General features: G+C 42.7%; 1 protein-coding gene and 1 long non-coding RNA gene across 7 annotated transcripts in view; one reads left to right on the top strand and one right to left on the bottom strand.

Annotated features, from left to right (window-relative positions):
* LOC110991118 (neuron navigator 2-like) overlaps positions 1-21,740 on the bottom strand; it is a 227,197-nt gene that overhangs the window by 95,158 nt on the left and 110,299 nt on the right. For 5 of the 6 annotated variants that reach the window (XM_022256296.2, XM_087134827.1, XM_022256297.2 and 2 more), the window contains 7 exons: positions 18,832-18,904; positions 13,678-14,003; positions 12,981-13,194; positions 11,764-11,781; positions 9,650-9,664; positions 8,479-8,640; positions 3,809-6,176 (listed from right to left, as the gene is read on the bottom strand). In XM_022256296.2, the coding sequence (XP_022111988.2) occupies positions 3,809-6,176; positions 8,479-8,640; positions 9,650-9,664; positions 11,764-11,781; positions 12,981-13,194; positions 13,678-14,003; positions 18,832-18,904 (3,176 nt within the window). The remainder of the gene's footprint in view (positions 1-3,808; positions 6,177-8,478; positions 8,641-9,649; positions 9,665-11,763; positions 11,782-12,980; positions 13,195-13,677; positions 14,004-18,831; positions 18,905-21,740) is intronic. The other variant, XM_022256298.2, reaches the window with a different exon arrangement.
* Positions 8,595-12,984, top strand: LOC147799732 (uncharacterized). Its single transcript, XR_015424832.1, has 3 exons — positions 8,595-8,708; positions 11,605-11,713; positions 12,039-12,984. It is a non-coding gene; the product is annotated as an uncharacterized LOC147799732 (long non-coding RNA).

Below are 21,740 nucleotides of genomic sequence, written 5' to 3'. Positions count from 1 at the left end.
CAGTCCCAAAAACTGTGAGAGGAAAGCTCCGGGACCACACTGATACCCTTATCCTATTCTAAGAAGACTCCAAAAGTGAGTCCAAGACTACTAACTGAGTTCATGTGCACTTTCCACCTTGCTTCACGGCCCATCTCACCAATGTGAATGACAGGGGCGATATTCATAAGCTCGGTATTCATCCCAACCCCTTGGTCTAACTTTACAGACTTCCAGCAAATTAGGAATTTGACACAACCGAACAAAAACACAGTTTCACCTTTGGGGTTGGAAACACAGAGTGAAGATTGTCTTTTGATTCCTGGACCAGTCAAGCAAACAAGATTTGGTTTCACCTGGGAAAACAGGACTTGGTTTCTTTGGGAAAGTTCAGGGACACGAGTGCACTTTGGAGAAGTCACGTCCATGAAAGTTTTGATACTTACTTCTGCGGCTGATTAACGGTAAAAATGCAACACTCACGAAGGCAAAATCATAGGCTATACATGTATATGATCCATGGGTTTGTGAAAAGTTTAGAATGTTGCAAGGAAAAAGCTGGGTAAAGACAACTGTTCAGATGGACTTGATAAGACTGAGGGCAAGGACCAGAACAGCATTAACTTCCACAGAACATGGTTACGTTTGAAATATATCATAAAATTCTTGTGCAACAACTTCCAAGAATAGGGAGAGCTGCACTGATATTTTTAGTTTAAAAAATGATTGTATCAGTTTTACCCTAAAAAGCATCACCCAAAATTTCAACTGAAGATGAAATAAGGATTTGTGTGGACAGGAAGAAAACTGGCCGGGATTCTCAATCATACTGTGACCAAAGTCAGTTTCGCAAAGTCCACTTTTCAGCCTTGGAGAGCACATTAACAGACTGCACTTTGAGAAAATCATGCCAAAGAGCAACGAACAGCAGGCGAGAGAGACAAAGAGAAAACAAAATCAGAGGAAACGTTCCCATCATTTCAGCCCTACGGGTTAAGAAAATTAAAGTGCACAGCCCGTTTTTAGAATCCATTCATCTAAGGGCCACAGCAGGGGTACAGTTGGCCGACCACTGACAACGTACCAGGGAATCACATCACAGACAAATTTCATTTACTGGCAGACATAATATGCACGGACTGCTGAACAAATCAATTTGAAAGGACTAACCACTAATCCACATTCTAGTAACCTATTCGTGGAACGCTTAGATCAGGGCATTTAATGGACACGCTGGGGAAAAACAAATTGCAGAGGTGGCAGATTTGCCACACAACTGGACATATCTTGGCACTTCTTTTTTTTATTTCATTAAAGCTAGTCCACGTTTTGAACAAACAAAATGTAATAAAGAAGTTGAGTTTGGCAACATGGTGTTAGGAAACTTGGAACAGTAAACTTCCCAATGACTGAAAGTCCCAAAATCTAACACAGAACTGTAAACTTTTAGACACGCTACTAGAATACTTCTGGAAAGAGGTCAAAAAAGAGGTCAACTCTCAAATTTCTTCACTCTTCAACTTCTACTCCCAATATTGAAATAAAACAGACCCTTTTCCTAAATGATATAACTAAACAGTTTTTCCAAAAAGGTCATCCCTCTGTCATTTTTGAAAAAGGGGGTGTGGCACACGTCCCCAATAGGTCAAAGATCTTGCCTCACTTAGGAAAACAGAAATACGTCATGTCATAAGGTGAGAGCCTAAATGTTCCTAAGAAAGAATTCTGTGCTTGTCTTTATTCAAGAAATGTTGTTTTTTGCTTTGCCCTATCGGTGACAGGGGCCAATTTCTTCCCAACCTGAGGCAATCCGATCTCTGGGTCACCATCCAATTTGTTAGGATCCCCGCTGGTCATTTTCACACCTGTCCCAGGTCACATTTGCTGTCAAATCTACAGGCAATGATACATGTCCGTGGAGGAGGGGGTGATCTTACATGTTTTGCCGAATCTTTTTTTTTTTTAAATTTCTTCTTTCATCTTTTAAAGACGATATATTTCATTGATTTGGATCTGAACAATTAACACGGATGGTTCCTTATTTCTTGGTTACTGACTGAACCACAATGTGGATTTCTATCGTGGGTGCTTTACAAAGTCACAATAACAAAGTGTAGCGATACCAGAATCTGTGATAAAATGCAATATGGGCTTTCATTTATTAATCAATTCAAGATTCCTAAAGCAAAGGTAGCTTGATTCAAAATACTACCACCAACTTTATGTATTCACTTTCTTTCGAGCTCAAAATGAAGGGGTCCAGAGCTCCAAATATTTCCACTTTCTGAACAGAAATTGTGAAGAGCGCCACCTTTTGGTCAAGCTTGATCAGTATCAACCAATGATTTTTTAACCCAAGAAAAATCTATACAGCGCCCTCTTGTGGCACTCATGACAGAGTAGGCTACAGAACACTCAATTTCTCCAGTTTCTGTATTTAGTTGGAGACCCTGGAGACTCTGTAATTCTTCCATACGATATCCACAACCTGTGCAAATGGTCCAAAACATGGCAAGTGAGTTTTGATATTGCTAAGTGCCTTGTCATGCACATTACTCAGAAAAGATGCCCTAAGGCTTACCAGTAGTCCAGAATGGTTAGCGTTCCTCTTGAGATTACTAAACACCACCCTCACCTGGGAGTAGTAATTTCACACCATTTGGAATGGAAATAGGCCTACCACATATCTAAGATCACCGCTAAAGCAGCAAGTATGATGGGACTTCTGTGGAGATACCTGCACGGTTGCAGTGAGCAAGTTAAAAGTCACGTACTTATACAAGCCTTTAGTGCACCCCCAATAAAGAATACTACAGCAGCATCTGGGACCCACACTCAAAGTCTGATAAAACTGCACAAGAGAATATTCAACATAAAGCGGCTCGCTTTCTAACCAGAAATTACGAGAGATATGCCAGTGTAATGACCATGTTGAAAAAAAAAAACTAGAGTGGATGCCCCTGGAAGAACCCCGGGCAGTCTGTAGGCTAATTTTCTTATGCAAGAGTTTAAACGACCTAGTAGCTTTCCAGGATGACAAACTTTCCAAAACATCCAGCAGGTTATCTACAGGCTGCAAACTCCACATTCTTTCCTTGATCTTCACTCCAAGAAGGACCGCTACAAATACGTATTCCACGTGTAGTCTCTGAATGGAACCAACTCCCTCACTTCAGTTGGAAGCTTCTACTGTCGACATTTTCAAATACGGCTTGTTGACCCTGGATATCAGGGCCCCGCTTAAATCACGCCCATCCTCTTGACTAAATTGTTGCCTACTGCCAACACTTTTTATAACCCTTTGCACAGTATGAAGCAAAACAGAAGTTACATCATGCTGACTCCAAGTATAAGGGAATCTTTTTGTTCTTTTTTGTTATGTTCTTTTTTTTTCCTTGTTTTTTTTTTTCTTTTTGGAATTGTTTTGGACATTATACATGGGTCCGCTGGTGTGTCTGATCTTTGGTCATATACAGTAAGTGTATCTATGGATAGTAAAACCAGCCACCTGGTTACACATGACACTGGATTTCACTTGAGGAACAGTGAATCGGTCCATGCGGTAATTTTCTTTCATTGTAATGCATAAATGGTAACTGTGTGTTGCATACTTACTTCTGACAAAACAACTTTGGGAAACTTGTCTTGCAACTTGTTCATTTTTACGGCTAATTTGAAAGTGAGTGACTGAAATTTCTTCCACCTCTGAATTTTGCAATAACCAGGTTGTTGTCATCTGTTGGTAACAACGATTTAAAGAATGATTCCTAGAGAAAAAACATGAAGACAGGTCTTGACTTCAAGCATGATTTGGAAAATGAAATCTTACCTGTCTTCATCACTGAGGTCCACTGTCTTCTGCAGAAACTCCCGGACTGCCGCCATTCCATCTTTCAGTCTGCTTCCCCCTGTGCCCAGTCTCTTAGCATATAAGAAGCCTCCACCTTCGCTCATGTAGCCACTGGCAATATCACCTAGCTGGGCATTCCGGTGGAGGATGTCTCCATCGCTGACATAGCCACTGCCGAGGTCTTCATCATACAGGTCATCTCCATCGTCCAGGATGGGCTGCTCGGCGAACTGCAAGTCACTCAGGTGCGAACGATTGGAGGTGGTACGCCGCATGGAGTTGCCGTAGAGGCGAGTAAGGGAGGGGGCGGGGACAAACCGCTGGGGGACCCCACCGCTACGGTAGGAGTAGGCCGAGTAATGGGCCTCACTCTGGACTGGCATGGAGGGGATCTGGAGTGGGAGGGAGCTGAGGTTGTTCAAACGAGCTGCTGAGGCACCATAGGTTGCGATGGCCGAACGCTGGGATCGTGGCGAGCCTTGTGGGGAGGGACCGCCCACTGTCCCTTTACTGGATCCAGTTGGTGAGCGGTGGCTCCGCAGCTGGGTGGTCACGCTGTCCCCAAATGTGGTCTCCTTGGTGGTTCTGGAGGCGGATTGACTATGCTGGACATTCATGACTGTCAGGTCCATGTTGGAGGGGCGGATGTCTCCGTACCCCTTCAGGGAGCGGGGCTGAGATGGCGGGGTGCCGAATGTCGTCACTACTTTGTCGTTCTTGTAGACCGATGTGCAGTAGTCGTTGGCATCCTCTCTGGGCTTATGTATCACACTGTTTTCAGATGACACACTGTTGCCAGAAGACACACTGGTCTGGCTCTGTATGGGAGTGCTGCCGATTGAAGACTCGCTCACGCTGGCACTTGCAATGCTCATCTCGCTAGACTCCTTCGACATTGGCCGGGAACCAACATAATTGAATGGTGCAACTGTTGCAGTGTTTGCAGGGGACCGCTGAGATGCGCTGTGGCTTGGCGACGCTGGCAGGGGTCGATTTGAATCCGGTGACCGAGATGAACTCTTAGGTTTACAACTGGCTTGTTTCTTCGGCTTCTCATCGGGAGAGATCTTATCGTGTTTAGATGCTACGTCTCCATTCCTTTGCTTTGAGTTTCCAGGGCCAGGGAAAGTGCTGTATGTGCCACCTCGTGAGAAAGATGTATTCCCATCCTTTGCCTCTTGCTTGGTGTCATTCAAGTTGGAATTCTTAGGAAAAGTCTGATAAGATGTGGGCGTCTTCAAACCTGTTTTCTGGCTGGCTGCGGAAGAGTTGGACTTGGTGAGGTTGCGTGAAGGAGGAGGCATCTGCAAGGAGCCTTGAGATGGGCTTTGGTTTGCCACTGGCAGTTTCGTCTTGGCAGTCGAGCCAGGTATCTGCTGTTTGCTGCTTGACGTTTTACTGCCAGGCGGTGACAGTTTGGATTTAACAGCTGGCTTTGAACAAGTGTCACTGTTTCTGGTTGACTCTGATTTGTGATTGTCTGTTGCTCCGACTGGTTCACCCCGCACTCCCAAATCAGATCCATCTTTGCTAGAAGGTTTTCCTAATTCCCTCGACTGGAGCTTGGAGGGGGGCTTAGTCTTACTTCCCCCGAAGGCCCGCCCAATGGTCTTCTGAGCAACAGCCTTTAGTGCATTTTTGGGGCTGCTGGATCCAAGGCTGGAACCAGGAGATGACACCGTACTCTGCCCTCCTGTGCTGGTCGCAGGCCCCACCCCAGACGAGGAGGTGTTGCTAGCCGTGGTGCCAATACTGGAGTTGCTGCCGTGCTTTTTCAAACCGCTTCCCGTCCGCGACTTGTCCGGCAGCAGGGCCGACCGTTCCTGGGCAGGAGTTCGGCTTCTTGAGCCCGAAGCATCCCTGGCCGGTTGAGGTGCTGCTGTCGAGGCAGAGGACTCCGAGCTGCTGCTGTTGTTTCCATTCACGGCCGGTTTCCCTCCGGCACCTTTGCTCTTTGGAGTGCCGTGAGGATCTTTACCGGCGTGCTCCTTCCCAAAAAATTTCAGTTTGGTGAGCATGGAGCTCTTGTTGGGGCTTTTAGGAGTCTGTTGTGACTGCAGCTGTAATTCTTGTTGTGATGATGGAGGTTGCTGCTGCGGTAGCTGTGACTGATGCTGTAGTTCCTGCTGCTGTTGTGCCGCCGCCGCCGTCTGCCGTTGCTTGGGCTGCTGCTGCTTGTGTGTCTGTTTTGGCTGAGAACTGCTGCTGGCTTTGGTTGCCGTTGTCGAGGGGGGGCGGATCTGGCTGGCTGTCCGCGTAGGAGGTTGGAGATTGCTTGAGGGTGAGGCACCATTTGGTAAAGATGAACCCTGAGATGAGGTAGTTGTAGCATTAATTTGTATTGCACCTGCAAAAGAAAAACAGGAGATTTTTGACCCACTCTTCAAGAAATATATGTACGAACATGCACAAACGTAACTCAGAAAAGCAGTACCAGCAGACACTTCAACTAACCATCACATGGCACTTTATTGCAAACAAGTGCTCACAATTTATAGGAAAAAATGAGTCATCTATTGATACTGGTATGGAAATTTATAAAAAGTAGCAGGCAGAAAACACACAAGGAGTTAACCACTTGCTGCTGGGTGGTTTTAAAAACGCAGTGCACACAATTGGGACTTTTTCAAGATTTTCAGTTTCAAAATTCTTCAAAAATTCATCATTTCAATTAATGCACGTTTACACCCACACGAATAACTGTCTGGTGGCTACTCTAGTCCGACAGACAAAATCTATTGACGCCCGAGTATTTCAGCCAGGCCTGCAACCTTGTAAAAAGAGCCCAGATTGTGTGATGTTATGTAACTTTCTTTTGTTTGCGAACCTGGCTCAGTGCACGGCTGACCTCTTTTCAGTAGGGGCCAGATTAGCATGCAGCGGTGCTGTGTGGCTCATCGCTGCAGTGGTGGAGCGCTTTTGTCCCCGGTGGTAATCCGCTCCCACTAACTGCCCCAAACCGTGGTATACTGTTTCAAAACAAGGCTGGATTATCTCCACTATTGAGAGTGAAAAAAATGTTGGAAATGCCCAGCAGCCTGGTCTTTTGTTCCAAGTACGGTCTTTTGTTACAAGGCCCAGTTCCCTTTGTCCGATTTCGGAGACCCCGGCCACGCGTATAAAGCATACGTATCCGGTACCGGAAACCCCAGTGACAAGTGGTTTAAGAATGTGTGAATGTCTTCAACCTTAAAGCAACAGAATCTAATGTTAGGTGGACTAAGAACTGAAGTTACTCCTTACATTTGTAGCAGCTTATGTAATAGGAGCAATCAACTATGACCCTATTTCTCTTTAACCCCTTCGCAACGGATGATGGTAAGAGCCGCCGTGAAAATTAAGATCCTCAGCCCGCTTTTCAGCTATTATTCTCAGCCCACGCTCGAGCAAACACAGTGAAAGAAAAAGAAGGCATACCCTGGCTCTTGTATATATGGTGATTGGCCTTTGTGTGTTGCCAAGAAATGAAAAGGCCGAATTTGCATCATAATCACTAGCTTCACAATAGTCCCCACTTTGAAAAGAGGCAACGGGAATGTGGAAGCGAGAGTAGAGTCGCATGCCACCAAACAATGAGCCTTTTAACTGTGTAATTCAAAGCGTGCAGAGCACGCAGGGCCACAAACCGAGAATTTGCGGCTTGGCAGGTGGCCTTCATGGCCAAGCGAGGCTGGAATTCTCGGAGTCGGCTTTCAGAAAAAGGTTCCCGTCGTCGCATGCAAGTATCTCCCTTCCAATCCTTGCGTTCGGCTGCCATGCACCCGTCTCTCATTCCTGTGTCACCGGATTACTACAAGGTTGCTTGACATCTATATACATTCTTAGTGATCTTTTAGCTCCTTTTGTTTGTGACAGTATTGGTTGCTTCGTCGCTGTAGTGAACCAGGTTTGGCAGTAGTAAACAGCTAATAGGTGAGCTATTTATTTCCTAACACAACCCAGAGGATTGACTTCATTTTTTTTTCCTTGAGCATAAGTTTCATTTACAATTTTCTTTTGGCAAGAAGATTATTGCTCACAAGAAAAAATACATTACAAAGAAAGACTTTTGAATTTCTATTTATTTCCTAAGGCAAAGTAGCTATTAAAATGATCAGCACTCGCTAAACATTCATCCACATTTATATGTCCTAAAGCTGTAATATTGCTGAATAATATATATATATGTGTCATCTACTACCAAAATTAATGATCAGTTACCCTCCCTATGATTGAGTGGTTCAAGGTTTGCTCTTTCACAACTTCTAATAAATTGGTTTTCGAAAATCACCTTGTTATTTAATCTTGAAACTCTTCCAAAACAGTTATGCACTTTAAACCAACCATCACTTGGCAAAATTCCATTGTAAAAGTGGAAACTGGTCACACTGTTACCTATCTCATTATTCTTCATAAGTATATTTCATTTTTTATCATTTTCATGAGCAAAAAGGTTTTTTCCAAAAAAAAAAAGAAAATGGAAATCATAGGTTGTACTTTTACCTCCCATTTCAATTTTGGTAAACTTTTTTCTTTATGGAGTACAAAACATATCAAGGCCAGTAACAGCACAGCTAATTTCCACTTTTGCACGGAACAGCATTTGGGGAAAACACACACAGACCATGGCAGCGTGATGTTATTTTGATGATTTTTCCCCCCACTTTTACCTTGTTGAGTTGGGGCAGGGGAAGCTGAAGGCACTCGTCCCTTTTCCAGTTGACCCCGCTGGCTGATCCCTGACCCCGCCGTGGGCCGGGACCCCTTGCTGAATGTCGGGATACGGGAACTCATGTCAGAGGAGGAGGAGTTGCGATGAGAAGAGGAGTTGCCTGAGGAGTGCACAAAGAAAGAAAGTCAGGCACTTACAAGAAACACCGGTATCCTTAACCTCTAAATGGTAGGTGAATGTCACGGATGTTTACTTTTAGTGCACAGCTTTCAAATGTCTGATAAGACTTGTGTTTACTTGAAAGGATTGAATCACTTTGAAAGCTCATTACGTTTCCTCCAACTGCGGAAACCCACTGTAAAAATCGGACACAGCAGCTGGATGCCATTAATTCCACATGGAAGGTTCCAAGATTTGAATTGGCAAGTTCTGAAATGAATCTTCACCACGTTCAAGTTGGTTCATTTGCTACAACAGCTCTTGATACTTTCACAGAGCCTTCTGAAAGCATTTGCAATACAAGTTAAACACTGTGATCCAAAAATTCAACAAGATCCAGTTAATTATGCATTCCTAAAAGTTCCACCTGATGAAGGGCATTGCGCAGCACTAGACTGTCTTACCCGCAAGAAGCACATACTTACTATCTGTGGTATTCTGGCAAAACACAACCAGACCTATCAAGCACATTCAAACAAGTGCACAGTTTTGGTCTGATTCCATAAGACCAAGAAAGGTCAACCATATTTACAGCTGCACTTTACAACTAGTCTGCTGCGAAGAATGTTGCTCAATAGTCTGAAGTCTGAGCTGTAGCCATGTCTGGTTCAGTGCCTAAGGTAAACTTCAACACAAAGTTGTGCAACAGAAATCAAGCTCGACGATGCCAAGACTGCGAGCGACTGAGTACTTTGAATAAATGGGCATAATGACTGTTTGGACAACAGATAAATAAATGTCCAAAGATTTGACACAAAGCCTCAAGTTTGAGTCCTCCCACAAATGCTGGGATCATTTCACGACACCTCCAGCTGAATACTAAGATTCATCTTAATTACCAACATCAATCTTGTTACTGTGACCACAGTGTCTCTCATCCAGTCATCGTTCCTACTACACCAACTTTTCTTTCAGTATACTAAGTGGATTCCAGAGAGAAATTTACTTACTTTTTTGAGAGGTAGCTGCAGATGGAAACCAGTAAACATGGAGAGAAGAAAAAAAACAGAGACAAGTGTTTAAAAAAGGATCTATGAAAACAACTGTCAGAAAAGACATTTTGGTGCAATCCAAATCATATCACCATGCATATTAATCTATGCATGCAGTAATGACAGGTCGTGCATCCATACATTTCTGGGGGAAAGAAATCATTTAAATGAGGGAACACTTCCCTCAGTTATTCCAATTAAAACTCTCTTTTTTTGTTCTTTTGGGAAGAGGAGAAAAATGAGAGCAATAATTAGTGGATATGAAGGCGGCATGCTTCTGAATGGAGTCAATGAATCGAGTATGGAGGATAGATACTTCATGAAGTGGAACACATAACCTTGTCAAAAATACCCCATCGAAGGTAAACAAGAAAGATCATCAAAGTTGACAACGAGTCCATGACTGGAACATACATCCCCGGTGAAAGAACAGGGACAAGAGTAGTGTACAGAGAACAACTCTCTATAATTTATACCAGTGTCTGGTCCTGAGCCAAAGAGCCCAAAATTTTCCACTTCCGTAGGAAATAAAATTACAAGCATTCCTCTGTATAAATTGAACTCAAGGTCTGCAAACGAACCCAGTGAACTTGAGTAAACCCACTGAAAATGAGCAGTATGACAGACACCGGAATGGCACTGTCCCCTTTGCACCTGGCAGTCATCTGAAGATGGCATTAGTTTGTGCACACAGGACAAAAATTGGTTTACCCTTGGGAACCAGGAGATGGTGCCAAACAACCTGTTTTACAGTTTATATCATGCATCAAAGAAACTACCACAAGATCTTGTTAGTTGTTCAACTTAACCTAGATGGAAATAACAATATCTTTGCTACCTTTACAGGGGAAATGTGTCCTCAAATATCATGAGGTTCATTCTAGGCCCACAAGAAAAACTTGATAAACAATCCATAAAAAAAGCAAATCAACTTAACCCTTCTGTCTTGGACATACCAATGTTCCAAAGTATGAGAAACATGGGATTACAAACAAAAACAATACAATGTGTGCTTGCTAAGTTAGCCTTAATGGTCAGGCAACTGACACAGCACCCTCTGTAACACACACAGAACCTGTAGCCATGGAGGAAGGAATAAATGTACTGTAGATTCCTCCACGCTGTAACTGATTCCTAATTGGGTCTACACAGAGAACACATGATTGCCGATTCTCAATATTAAGCTTTAACATTCTGACCTTCATCTCAAACCAAGCATAACAGTACGGCAGCTCATTAAGAAAATCCACGAGGACTGACTTATGGTGAATGGTAAATAATATGAATGATATATACATGTATATATTGCTTCACATATGATAATGAAGTATACACAGAATGATTTCTACATAACAAAAACAGGCACACTGGTTATGCTTTATGGACCTTCTTTCGCCTTCTTGGAAACTGAACTTTGCCAAATGACTGCTACTTTTTTTAAAATCATCCTACAAGGCTGAGGAAAAATACAGCCTGAGGGTAGCCAAATGTGACGTTGTTGCATGTACACCTTCGAATATCAGGCTATGGCAACATTTGCACTGTAGATCCATGCTGAACATATGTATATGTACCTGTACCTCCCAACCACTTCAGACCATTTCTGTGTGCCAGAATTACAGGTTACTATCTGACATGCTATACAATATGCACTGTTTGTTACCAGCTCTGTACTGAATGACGCTCAGCACATAACTTGCCAAGCTGTAAATCTGTTTACCAGCTCCATGAAATCAGGTGCGAGAAATTCAATGATTTCAGAGGCCAGATGGTGAGCAAACCTCTGACACTTTATTCTACACGATCTTAGAAACAGTAGTTGGCGGAACGATCCCTATCAAATTGACTAAGAGTGCCTTGGCAAACATTACGAAGAGATTCCTTGTTTAATATCCTTTCTTTCATGTCGTAAGGACCATGCAAGTTGAATGCAAACATCACTGACTGGGACCTGGTGATAGTTATTTCATCATGCTTGTGACAAACGGAAGCAGGCTCATGAACTGGCAATGCAAAGTGCAGGTAAATAAACGGACAAGATCTTGCACGTTTTTTAGTTAATTTTTGTTTACCTCTCATTCGCTCAAGCCCTGCAAAATAAACAAAAAATTGGCATGTAGGAAATACGTCAAACCGGTTAGCCACTCTCACAGCACACACGTTAAAATTAAGTCACACTTGTCAAATGAAATGCACTTTTGATGCGTGGGCTTTGAGGAATTGGCAGACATTTATTATTGCCTTGTATAGCCAACGCCGCACTGGACGGTGAAATAAAACCTTTTGGATGTTGCACTGGTAAAATGCCATGCCATGTGACAATCTTTTTCTTTTTTTTTTCAAACAGCCAGACCAGCATCTGTTTGCAAAAAAAAAAGCCAGAAACTCCTACACAAGGACAAGTTCGACGAGTGCAAGAAAAACAAAAAGCATAAATCTCCAGTGGTCTCTGCGTGCAATGATAATTTTTAGCTGCAATGTGGTAAAGATTGGAAAGTGCATGAAGCATGTTTGGAAGAACCTTTCGGTTACTCCAGTAGTGTATATCCATGTTTTGAATCCGCGGTGGGTGGGGAAGAAGGGGCAAAATAACCTAACTCTGAATATGAATTTTATGAGAACAAGTTACTGCCTAAAAAACATCTGACGTAGATCTAACTCTGCATAATCCTAATGCCCTGCAGTTGATTCACTTGGAATCTTCCGAAAACCCATCGCTATGCAGCACCTTAATGACACACCCTTTCTACTCAAATTGTTAAGAGACAGCAAGGCTAATATGAAAAATGAATACTAGCGGGCTGTACTTCCCAGTCCCCACAAAATGTGGAATACCCACATAGTACTCCACACACTGTGAAGTACCACATGCAGAGTACCGCGGTGTACCAATGGCTCTGGAGTTTGACTCACATGCCGTAGTTGGTGAGTTTGAACGCCACAGGTGTCGTCGGCGCTTGTGTTCTCCTGGGCAAGACAATGCACCACAATTGCCTCTCTCCACCCAGGAGTACAAATCGGTACCTGGGAGTGTTGAGATCAAATTGTGCTGATCTCAAGTTGTCACAGAGGCAGATCTCATGGTCCAATGGGCAAGGCTAAACAGTGAAGCACTTGGAGACTTTGGCAATGAAGTGCTACATTTGCCCTTATTATTATTAGCGTTATTAAAATCCTTCAAAACCTGTAGGTTGATTTTGAAGGATTTGCAAAGATTAAACAAATAACCAAATACTTATATTGTGCTTCATTTTAGATTTCGCAATTTGAAAACCAACATTATTCCTACTTGATGAAGCAAGTGAAGTGGTAGAGGACCCTTGCTTGCGCTGCTGGGCCCCAAGCTGACTGCTGGTCCCACCCGGCCGACCCTGGGCCTTGGAGCCCGCCTGGTAAGGCGAGGGAGTGGTGCTGTGGGAGGACTTGCTGGCTGGGGGTCTGCCTTGGGATGCCGACCTGGGGTTGGCCTGGGGTTTGGTGGCAGTTTGACGTTGCACTGATGACTGAGGAAGAAATAACCAAGAAACCAAGAAAAGAGTGAAACACATGAAAAGCTCGATTCTCTAAAAAAAATATATAAAAAAACGAATCTACCTTTTTGTCATTTTTTTCCACTTTTTTCCTCTGACAAAAGATTTGATAACATACTACTTTTTCATCATTTTCAAGGACTTTTCACGACATTCAAGGACAATTTTTTCCATGATCTTCCATGACTGTGAGAACTTTAAATGACAAGATTTAAAATTGGCAGGTTCTTGAGACAGCAGTCTAGTTCACAGCTTTTTGGGGGGCACTTGGCGACCTCTTTAATGTACATGAACATGACAATGAAGAGATCCCTGATTAAAAGCTTCCTTGCTAATTGGCTACTGGTCAATGAACAAGCTGTCTAACTTCATTATTGAGTGATTGATTACAGTTTGTCACTTATCAAGTGCTCGTTGATTGTTGAATTGGCTTATTGATTACGAAAAAAAAGGTACCTGTGATTGCAAATTGCCCGGCTGTTTCTGCGACGGCACTGTCTGCCGTTTCTGTCCTGCCTGAGTTGTGGACGCAGCGAGTTGCCTCGTCTGCAGCTGCTGCTGTCGCTGCTGCGATGCTGCCGTCGTTGACGACGATGAATATTGCACTTTGTGTTGAGCTGCTCCTCCTGCCGTGGTGGTGGTATGCCTGCCGTGCGCTGCGTGCGGCCGGGCCTGTTGGCTGGCTTGCCGCTGCTGCTGCTGCTGTTGCTGCAGTTGCTGTTTGAATCGGGACAGTGCAAAGAAGAGACCCAGCACTGCCTTCAGGTTGCCCTCACGGATATCTGGATACCGACCGTAAAATTAACAGTGAATGATAAAAAAAAATGGACTTGTACCAAGCCTAACACTGATGCTTGTACGTACCTGAATCTTAGCAATAATGTTCAGGTCAGAAAAGTGTTGCGTTTAGACTGATGGAACATTGGTTATTCAGTAACTAAACATGAAAGTTTGTTCACCAGAACCATGTTCGGTACACAGACGCAATAACAGTAAAATGAATCCACAGATGTCTGTGTGTAATGTGAGGAAGAACGCAAAAGTTGCAGTGCAGATGATAAAACAACTCATGGTTTAAATGGCAGCACAAAAGACACATCCTGAAAGTGCCTTACAAAAAAAAGTGATATCTGGTTACTAAATATACTGTTCAGAAAAAATCAAGGAAAATGTTGTGGAGTCTTCTTTACATCATGACTGTGACATGCAGTTAAGTGTAGAAACAGCTGACCTCTAGCTTCTATTTATCAGTTTCATCCAGGCAGCCCAAAGCCCCACTAGTCCCAAGGGACAGCTTCCCTGGCCACCTCCAGATGAACAACTTATCAAACCCCAAATTATGCCTTAATCGCTTTTGAGGAAGTGCTCTTAAAGGGAGGAAACTGTGTAATTTTTGTTTCTCAAATAAAAGCAGTCCTGTCATTAAGATGAATCAGAATCCTCGTCCCCCCCAAAAGAGAAGCCCCTCGTGACTGAAAAGGCTTCTTCTGTGCACTAATTAGCTTTTTTAATTGTACCACCTTGCACTTCTTTGCAGATATAAATTGTTTAAATTTTATATTTCACGTAGAGTGTGGTCTGTAAACAGACCATAGGCAAACAAATAAAACGGAACACAGGGTGACAGTAATAGCAACATTCTTTTATATGTGATACATTACCTCAACAAAAACAAACAAAGACCTACATGTGCTAGTATGTCGTGAAACATGAAATGCAAATTTGCAACCAGTACTAATGATTTTTTTTTCCGAAATTCGTTTTTATAAATATTATTTATATTCCACCTCATGCTGCAAAGAGAAAACATTTTCTGCCAAATGAGGAACCAATTTTATGGCCAGCACTTGATACTGGTCATAAAATTGGTTGCAAACAGCACTTAACATTAAAAAAGTGTGGTTTTCCTCTACATCTGTGGAATGAAGGATAACAACAGACGGGTAAGCAGCCCCTCGTACCAGTCACAGATGGATGTGTCATGAAGGATTCAAGTCCCTTATTCTTCCATTACCCATGCATGGGCATCATTGGAAGAGGGAGGGACTAAGAATTTTAAGAGAAGGTGTAATTGTCTGCCAGGCTGTAAAAAGGAACCCACAACTGAATCCCAACCGGTGTCTTGGAGCAGGGTAACTTTAATATGAGAAGTTGCCCAATGTACATTTGCATGGACCTGGATGGGAACCAGTGTTGGAACAGATGGTAATTCAGCACTGCCAGTTGCTCTATGGCCGATTTCAAACTCCTTTACAGGCGAGACAGTAATTATGGCGTATGGGATCAATAATGAAGTAGCATACAGAACTTTTCATCCAGTTTGCCCTTCACCATCGAAAAGGGCAAAGAACTACCAATTCAAGCCAGTAAAGTACATGCCTTCCATGTACAAGATTGTTACATGGAACTTTGGGCATCAAGGCGAATCTCACTAAAGGGAGGGACTTTTTAGGTAACTTTTTAAACAGGCCCATAAGCTAGGGGGGTTCAAAGGGTTTGAAGTTCTGAGTTTCGCTTGTTGGAGATCTTTTTTGTGTGTGTGTACTGAATATTTTAAATATACCCTAATATTCGGCATACATGTCACGGCTTATAGGCCTACATTGATTCTCAAGCTCAAGGTGACCACGATTCTGCATATTCATGATTCAATCTCTAGTCACATGTACTGAAGTTATGGTAAATATCCACATTTCAGATGTTTCAAAGGGTTTGAAATCAATGTATTTTTGTTATGTTTATTCAATATTGACAACTACAGTGTACAAGTCTTACATGCAACCTTTGGTTTGCGACGGACATGCAACTTTTCAAAATTGTATTCCGAAGCTCCTTGTGATAGGCCTTTGTACAAAAATATGTGTTCGCGGTGCCAAAAGTTCCACTTTTGGGCTTGACGAAACCCCCCCCCCATCTCTGGGCTCTTCACGCACTTTTGGAGGAAGAGAAAGTGGAAAAAGTCCAACAAAATCTCTATTTTGTCAGTAGTTTTCAAAATGTGCTCCATTTGGGGAGGTGACAATGCAGTGTACATACAAAATGCTTTTAACTCTTTTCGTGCAGAAACCTGCAATGTCTGCATAGAGACGAATACACCTGTGCATGAGCACACAGCAGCAGTGATGCTCATTGGCATGTACTGCCACTCTTTCCATTTTTACCACCCTGGGAAAAACAGTTTGCTGTCCAGGACCAATGTGGGTAAACCTGCCCAACTTAGGTTGGAATCAATATCTGACAACTTCCTGCTTGCTCACGTGTTTCAGCAGTTCAAGGAATTGTGAATTTGCATCATTTGCAAGCCTGCCTGGTGACTTAACTTTTTTTGTGGAAAGCAGGTCACATAAACACCCATCCGTCCTTGCTTCCCTACAACATATTCACAGACATCCTAATATAACACAAGCCAGACCTAATTGGACTGGATCTCTTTGAATGTCAGGGCTTGGCCACGCTTGACACAGATGCCTAAAAGTAGGCTGTCTGTGAAATTAAACAAAGTGTCCCCAATGGTTTGAAATGATGTCGGTATGGTTTCCAGTCCAGGGGAGAAGGTTGAAGGTATAAAGACCTTCCATCTAACATGAACCTTTCAAAATTGAACTAGAGCTATTTGTATGTCTTTTTTAACATAGCTTTCCACACTTCCATAACATGTTATCTTACATTTCAAGCATATAAAAATCAGTTTACAAACTCTCTCCTGGGAGTTGAACTAAAAAAAAGCTAACTGATAAAGAAGTTATATGAGCTGAGATGCTGGAGCTTTTAAAAGCAAACAGACTTCATGCACAAAAGAAAAGAAAACATTTTCTTTGGTGCTTCTACCTTATGCAGGATACAGACAATGGATGTAAACACAATTGACATTGGCAAAGAACACATGCTACACTTTTTCTGTTTGATGTTTGCTCTCAAGAATGTACGATTCTTTTCTTTTCCCACACAGGTGTGCAGTCTGGGTAGACTGTGTAATTGAAAAAATGTTGGCACAACACAAGGCCAACATGAGCACGCAATTGCACAGGTCAGTGGATTATGATCAAATCGGTCAAAATTGAAGTATGTCATGCATGCTTTCCTGAAGAAAAGGATTTGTACCAACAAGTTACGGTCAGATGCTTTTTGCACAATTGAAATTTTCAGCAACTTTGACACTCCCCACTCCTCTTCATGTTTTCAAAACTCTTCTGGGGGGGGGTATCACAATTGTGGAACGCTGTCTATGCAACTGCTTGGCCCTTGTTTGATAGTTATGTATGTGAGACATAGTGGAGCACCAGTGCACGATTGAAAAGCATTTCTTAATGAGTGTTCTACTCACAATTCATTTCTAAAAAGTGATCCAGTTTGTTAGACATTGTTCACTGATCAGGTTGCTTCAAATGGATTGGTTTGGTTTGAATCAAAGGCTCATTTGAAAGCTGCAACATCTTGTAATTAAGGAAATTATCGATCAAGTTGTCAAACATCTTCTATCAGGGTGACTACCCCAAAACAGTGCAAGGGATCTGATTCTGACCCTTGTTTTTTTCTCTCCTTTTTTTGTGCACATGCACAAATGATCAACAATTCATTATCATAATAAATGGAAGCAGCTTCAGAGGAAATTTCTATCCTTTCCCAAGATGTCATCGAGACAAAACTGGCAAAGCAATCTTTCCATGCATGCACAATGAACAAGGAGCTTTAAATTAGTCTGTAGCTTCGTAAACTATAATGCAGGGTGAGGATTCAATGCACAAATGAATCTATGGCCACAGATGGCTATTCCAGACCCCCTTTTTTTTTTCATTTTGAGAGTGGCGACGACTCTCAATTACAGGTAACACAGAGCCTGCCCGGCCACCGTAACTGTCTCAGATGTATCAGTTGCACTGAAGCTTGTCTCGCCTGTAGCCCTCAAAATACTAGCATGGTGGATTACTTCCATACCAGGGCTCTCTGGCCCAAATGATGAAAGCAGATGTGGCTCCGCCACACAAGCTATGAAAGATTCAGTCAGGCATACTGAGTTCTCTCCAGTCTCTTGACTAATTATTCCATTTAGCTTCAAACTTTACTCTGTACTTGGGAGTCTACGTACATGTATGTCAGAGGATTAAAAAAACCTGGGGTTCTAAAAGTGTACCTTATTTGTACCAATGCTAATGAGCAAAACAAATACCACAGTAACATAAATGTATATTGTGTGTCTTGGATACTCTCGTTTCATTGGCCAAAAGGGCCACAAGTCAGGTTTATAAAAACAAAAGTCACATTATCCGGGTGAGATGTTGCAGAGCTCTGTTGCTACTCACATCCCACACATCTAGCATATGCACCATGCACTGCACCCTTGTGAAGCAAATGATGTGCATGACAGTCTTTGCGAGATGAGAATGACATGTTCATTTTTAGACACTGGACACATGACCATTCCACACCACCGCAAATCACCAGTACCCACCATATGATGCGATCAAACTTGCACATCTACAGAGAAGTTACTGGTGTTTGGAGCGGTTAAACCCAGAATTGTCAAATAGTCCAAACCTTGTTCACTTATATGAACAAGACTGGCACCTCCCACAATATCATGATTTCGTCCCAAGATGGGCATCCACCTACCTTTGGCAAGAAGGCCCTGCGTGTTCACACCCCTAGCCGACAGACAATGTAAACATTTATCGATGTTTTCAATCTGCACGGGAAGAAGACAGAGACACAAACACCAAATGTGAATAACAGAAGCAGGGGCAAAAACACTCCAGTTAATGAAAGAGAAAACTTAGGAATGTCAGCGGGTAATTAGCATATGAAAGTGGCAGCAGGCGACAATAATTGAACCTTGCACCCCGATCCTTTAACAATGGAACCATTTCTTTTCCTTTTTTTCCCATCATCTCTCTCTCTCTCTTTCAACCAAAATATGGCCATGTCTGCTGGGATTTCTGATGACTCAGTGATTTGATAAGCCACTAATGGCTCAGGAATGATTACAGTTGGTGAAATACTTTGATGTATGGGTGCTGGTAATTGGGGCAAGTGGACTTTAATGTGGCACATATCTCTGATGGTGCCTGTAGCTCACCAGGAACACCTGCAATGCCATTTCAAAGCACAGTGTAAAAGAGTTGAGAGGCTTTCCTCGCATTGCAACAGACAGCAAGATTTCAAGAATAAATTTTACATTCTTATATGCATACAATGTGAATGCATATCCATGTATAAATGCTAAGAAATTATATGTCACATGCACATGGTGGTATAAACAATTTCCAATTGGAAATCACACGCTTAAATACTTTGTTCAAAACCACTTTAACATGAACAGACACTGGTTGAGTGCCATTTCCTTTGGGTTTTTGGGACCATTAATGTCAAGGGAGCACCATTATTCACAGATTGTCCCCAGCCATCATCCATTTTAATCTGCTGCATGGCAAGAGATCACTCTAGTTGCGGTTTCAAGTAAGCCTATCCTTTCCTCCTTGTATGAGAACTGCACAATTAATTTGACTATTGGGTAACTGGACCACAAATGTTGATAAGATCTGGACTCCGTACGACTTCACACGCTACTGAGCTCATCCACATTTGTTACGCCAGACAACACGCAGTCAGAATGTCTGCCCATAATCTTACTCTTTTAATACCTGTGTTAGAATTGCTCCTAATAAGCACAAAACTTTAGAATTTACATTTCTCGACCCATATTCCTTTTTTTCCAAAATAAGTAACACATGAGAGAACTTTCTACTTCTGTAGGAATACTTATAGTTCAGGGAACCATTATTTGAGGAAAATGGTTTTAAGCAATATAACTGCCAGTTCGTGTGATGTAATTGAACTCCTACTTGTCTGGCTCTTCAGAAAACGCCGCCAAGATAACCTCCCCTGAGCCTCAAGTCATAACTCTGTCCAAGTAATATACAGTGTACCGAACTTTCATTGACCCAGGACTTTTAATTAATAATCTCACAACAAGCCCTACGATATGTTGAGCCGTTGCCCGCTCTTGCATACATTCACACTGGCACCACTCGCTGGCAAGTTTCCATAATTTATGACAAAGACAATGGGATTTACTGGTCCAGCTGCTGCTGGTGTTTTTCATCAATATTTCGGCTACTTTTCTTATGATTTCATTTCTGGCCACCTCATCAATGGGTCCAGCATCTGGAGTGGGGCCTATGGCCTGCCGCAAAACAAACAGTCTGTGACTCATTTGATGGCACGGCTCAAAGATCAGGAGGATTTTGAGAGGGGGCATGGAAGTAATCAAACCCAAATATCCACCTCAACTAGCTATTCCGAGGCAAAAAGCAGCATGGTTTTGTTTACTTGTGTTAAACATAAACCCAGAGCACAACGATTTTATGAAAGACCCCCCACGCACAGTGTGTATGACCAAGACAGAAGATGGTCCTCATCAGGCCGACTGGAATGAGTTCATATTCACCAGGCTGTACAAACATCTTTAACTCTTTGCCAATTATTAGTGGCATTTGCCAAAGCTCCAAAATTGGCTCTTCGTCATTAATGCCTACCATTCCAAGCTGATGCTTCTGTCCAGCAGCAGCAAGGAGCTGGTGTAAAACTCCTTGACAACAGTAACAATGACACAATGGTGAAATACGGATTGGCAATGGCTCTCCTCTGTGCACTAGAGCTCCCTCAAACGGTTACAAACAGGCAGGCTGGGCTAAAACTGAGTGCCACTGATTGGCACCACTCACCCGCAACCTGTCAAAATGTGCAAGGGATTCACAGAATAAGTTGTGCAATCTCCATGCTAGGAATACACAAATGAGTAAAGACACGAAGGCCGTTGGCTAGCCTGGAACCTAACAAAGGCCCCCCCCTTCTCTTTTTTTCCCAAAACACAGCCCCGAAAACATTTTACCATATTTTCAAACTATCACGTAACTTGTACATGTACACGTATGTGTCAAGGCAATGTCTTCATATTACAGGCAAAAAGTCTTCAACTGATGGTCTTCCATGCCAGTGCCAAGTGCAAATGGAATGCTACTTATGTACATGTACAATTTTTAAGTTTACTTTGAAGCAACCACCAGTATGTTAATTTTTACAATGATCACAGCAACAGAACAAATCAAACAATGATCCTCCTTTACCCTCTAGGGACGCCTGATATCATCAGCTTCAACTCAACTGTAATGCATATCTCAGCTGTCAAAAAAACTCCTGTTCCACATCACAGCTGTTGACAGTTGATAAAACTTGATGCTTCAACTTGATGCTTCGACGACCGCTTTCAAAGTGACCCGTAAAAGTGACGTCAAAGATACCTCATCAACATCTGTGCATTCCCATTTGGGGCAGCATTGAACACTTTACATTTACTCATCCTGCCCAAACTCGTCAGTTCACAGAGGGACACAAATTCAACCGATGCACTTTTTTTTGTTTTTCTGCATACATGTATGTGAGTGTGTGCCGATCGTCCACAAATAGTACAATTATCAACGTGACTGGGCAAGACCTTTAAAATTTCAGAGCCACAGCAGGAG

Source organism: Acanthaster planci, linkage group LG03 (genome assembly GCF_054643075.1).
Source record: "Acanthaster planci isolate LZ-2023a linkage group LG03, COTS_SCS, whole genome shotgun sequence".
Classification (NCBI taxonomy): Eukaryota; Metazoa; Echinodermata; class Asteroidea; order Valvatida; family Acanthasteridae; genus Acanthaster; species Acanthaster planci.
This window is presented reverse-complemented; position numbering and strand designations above follow the sequence as displayed.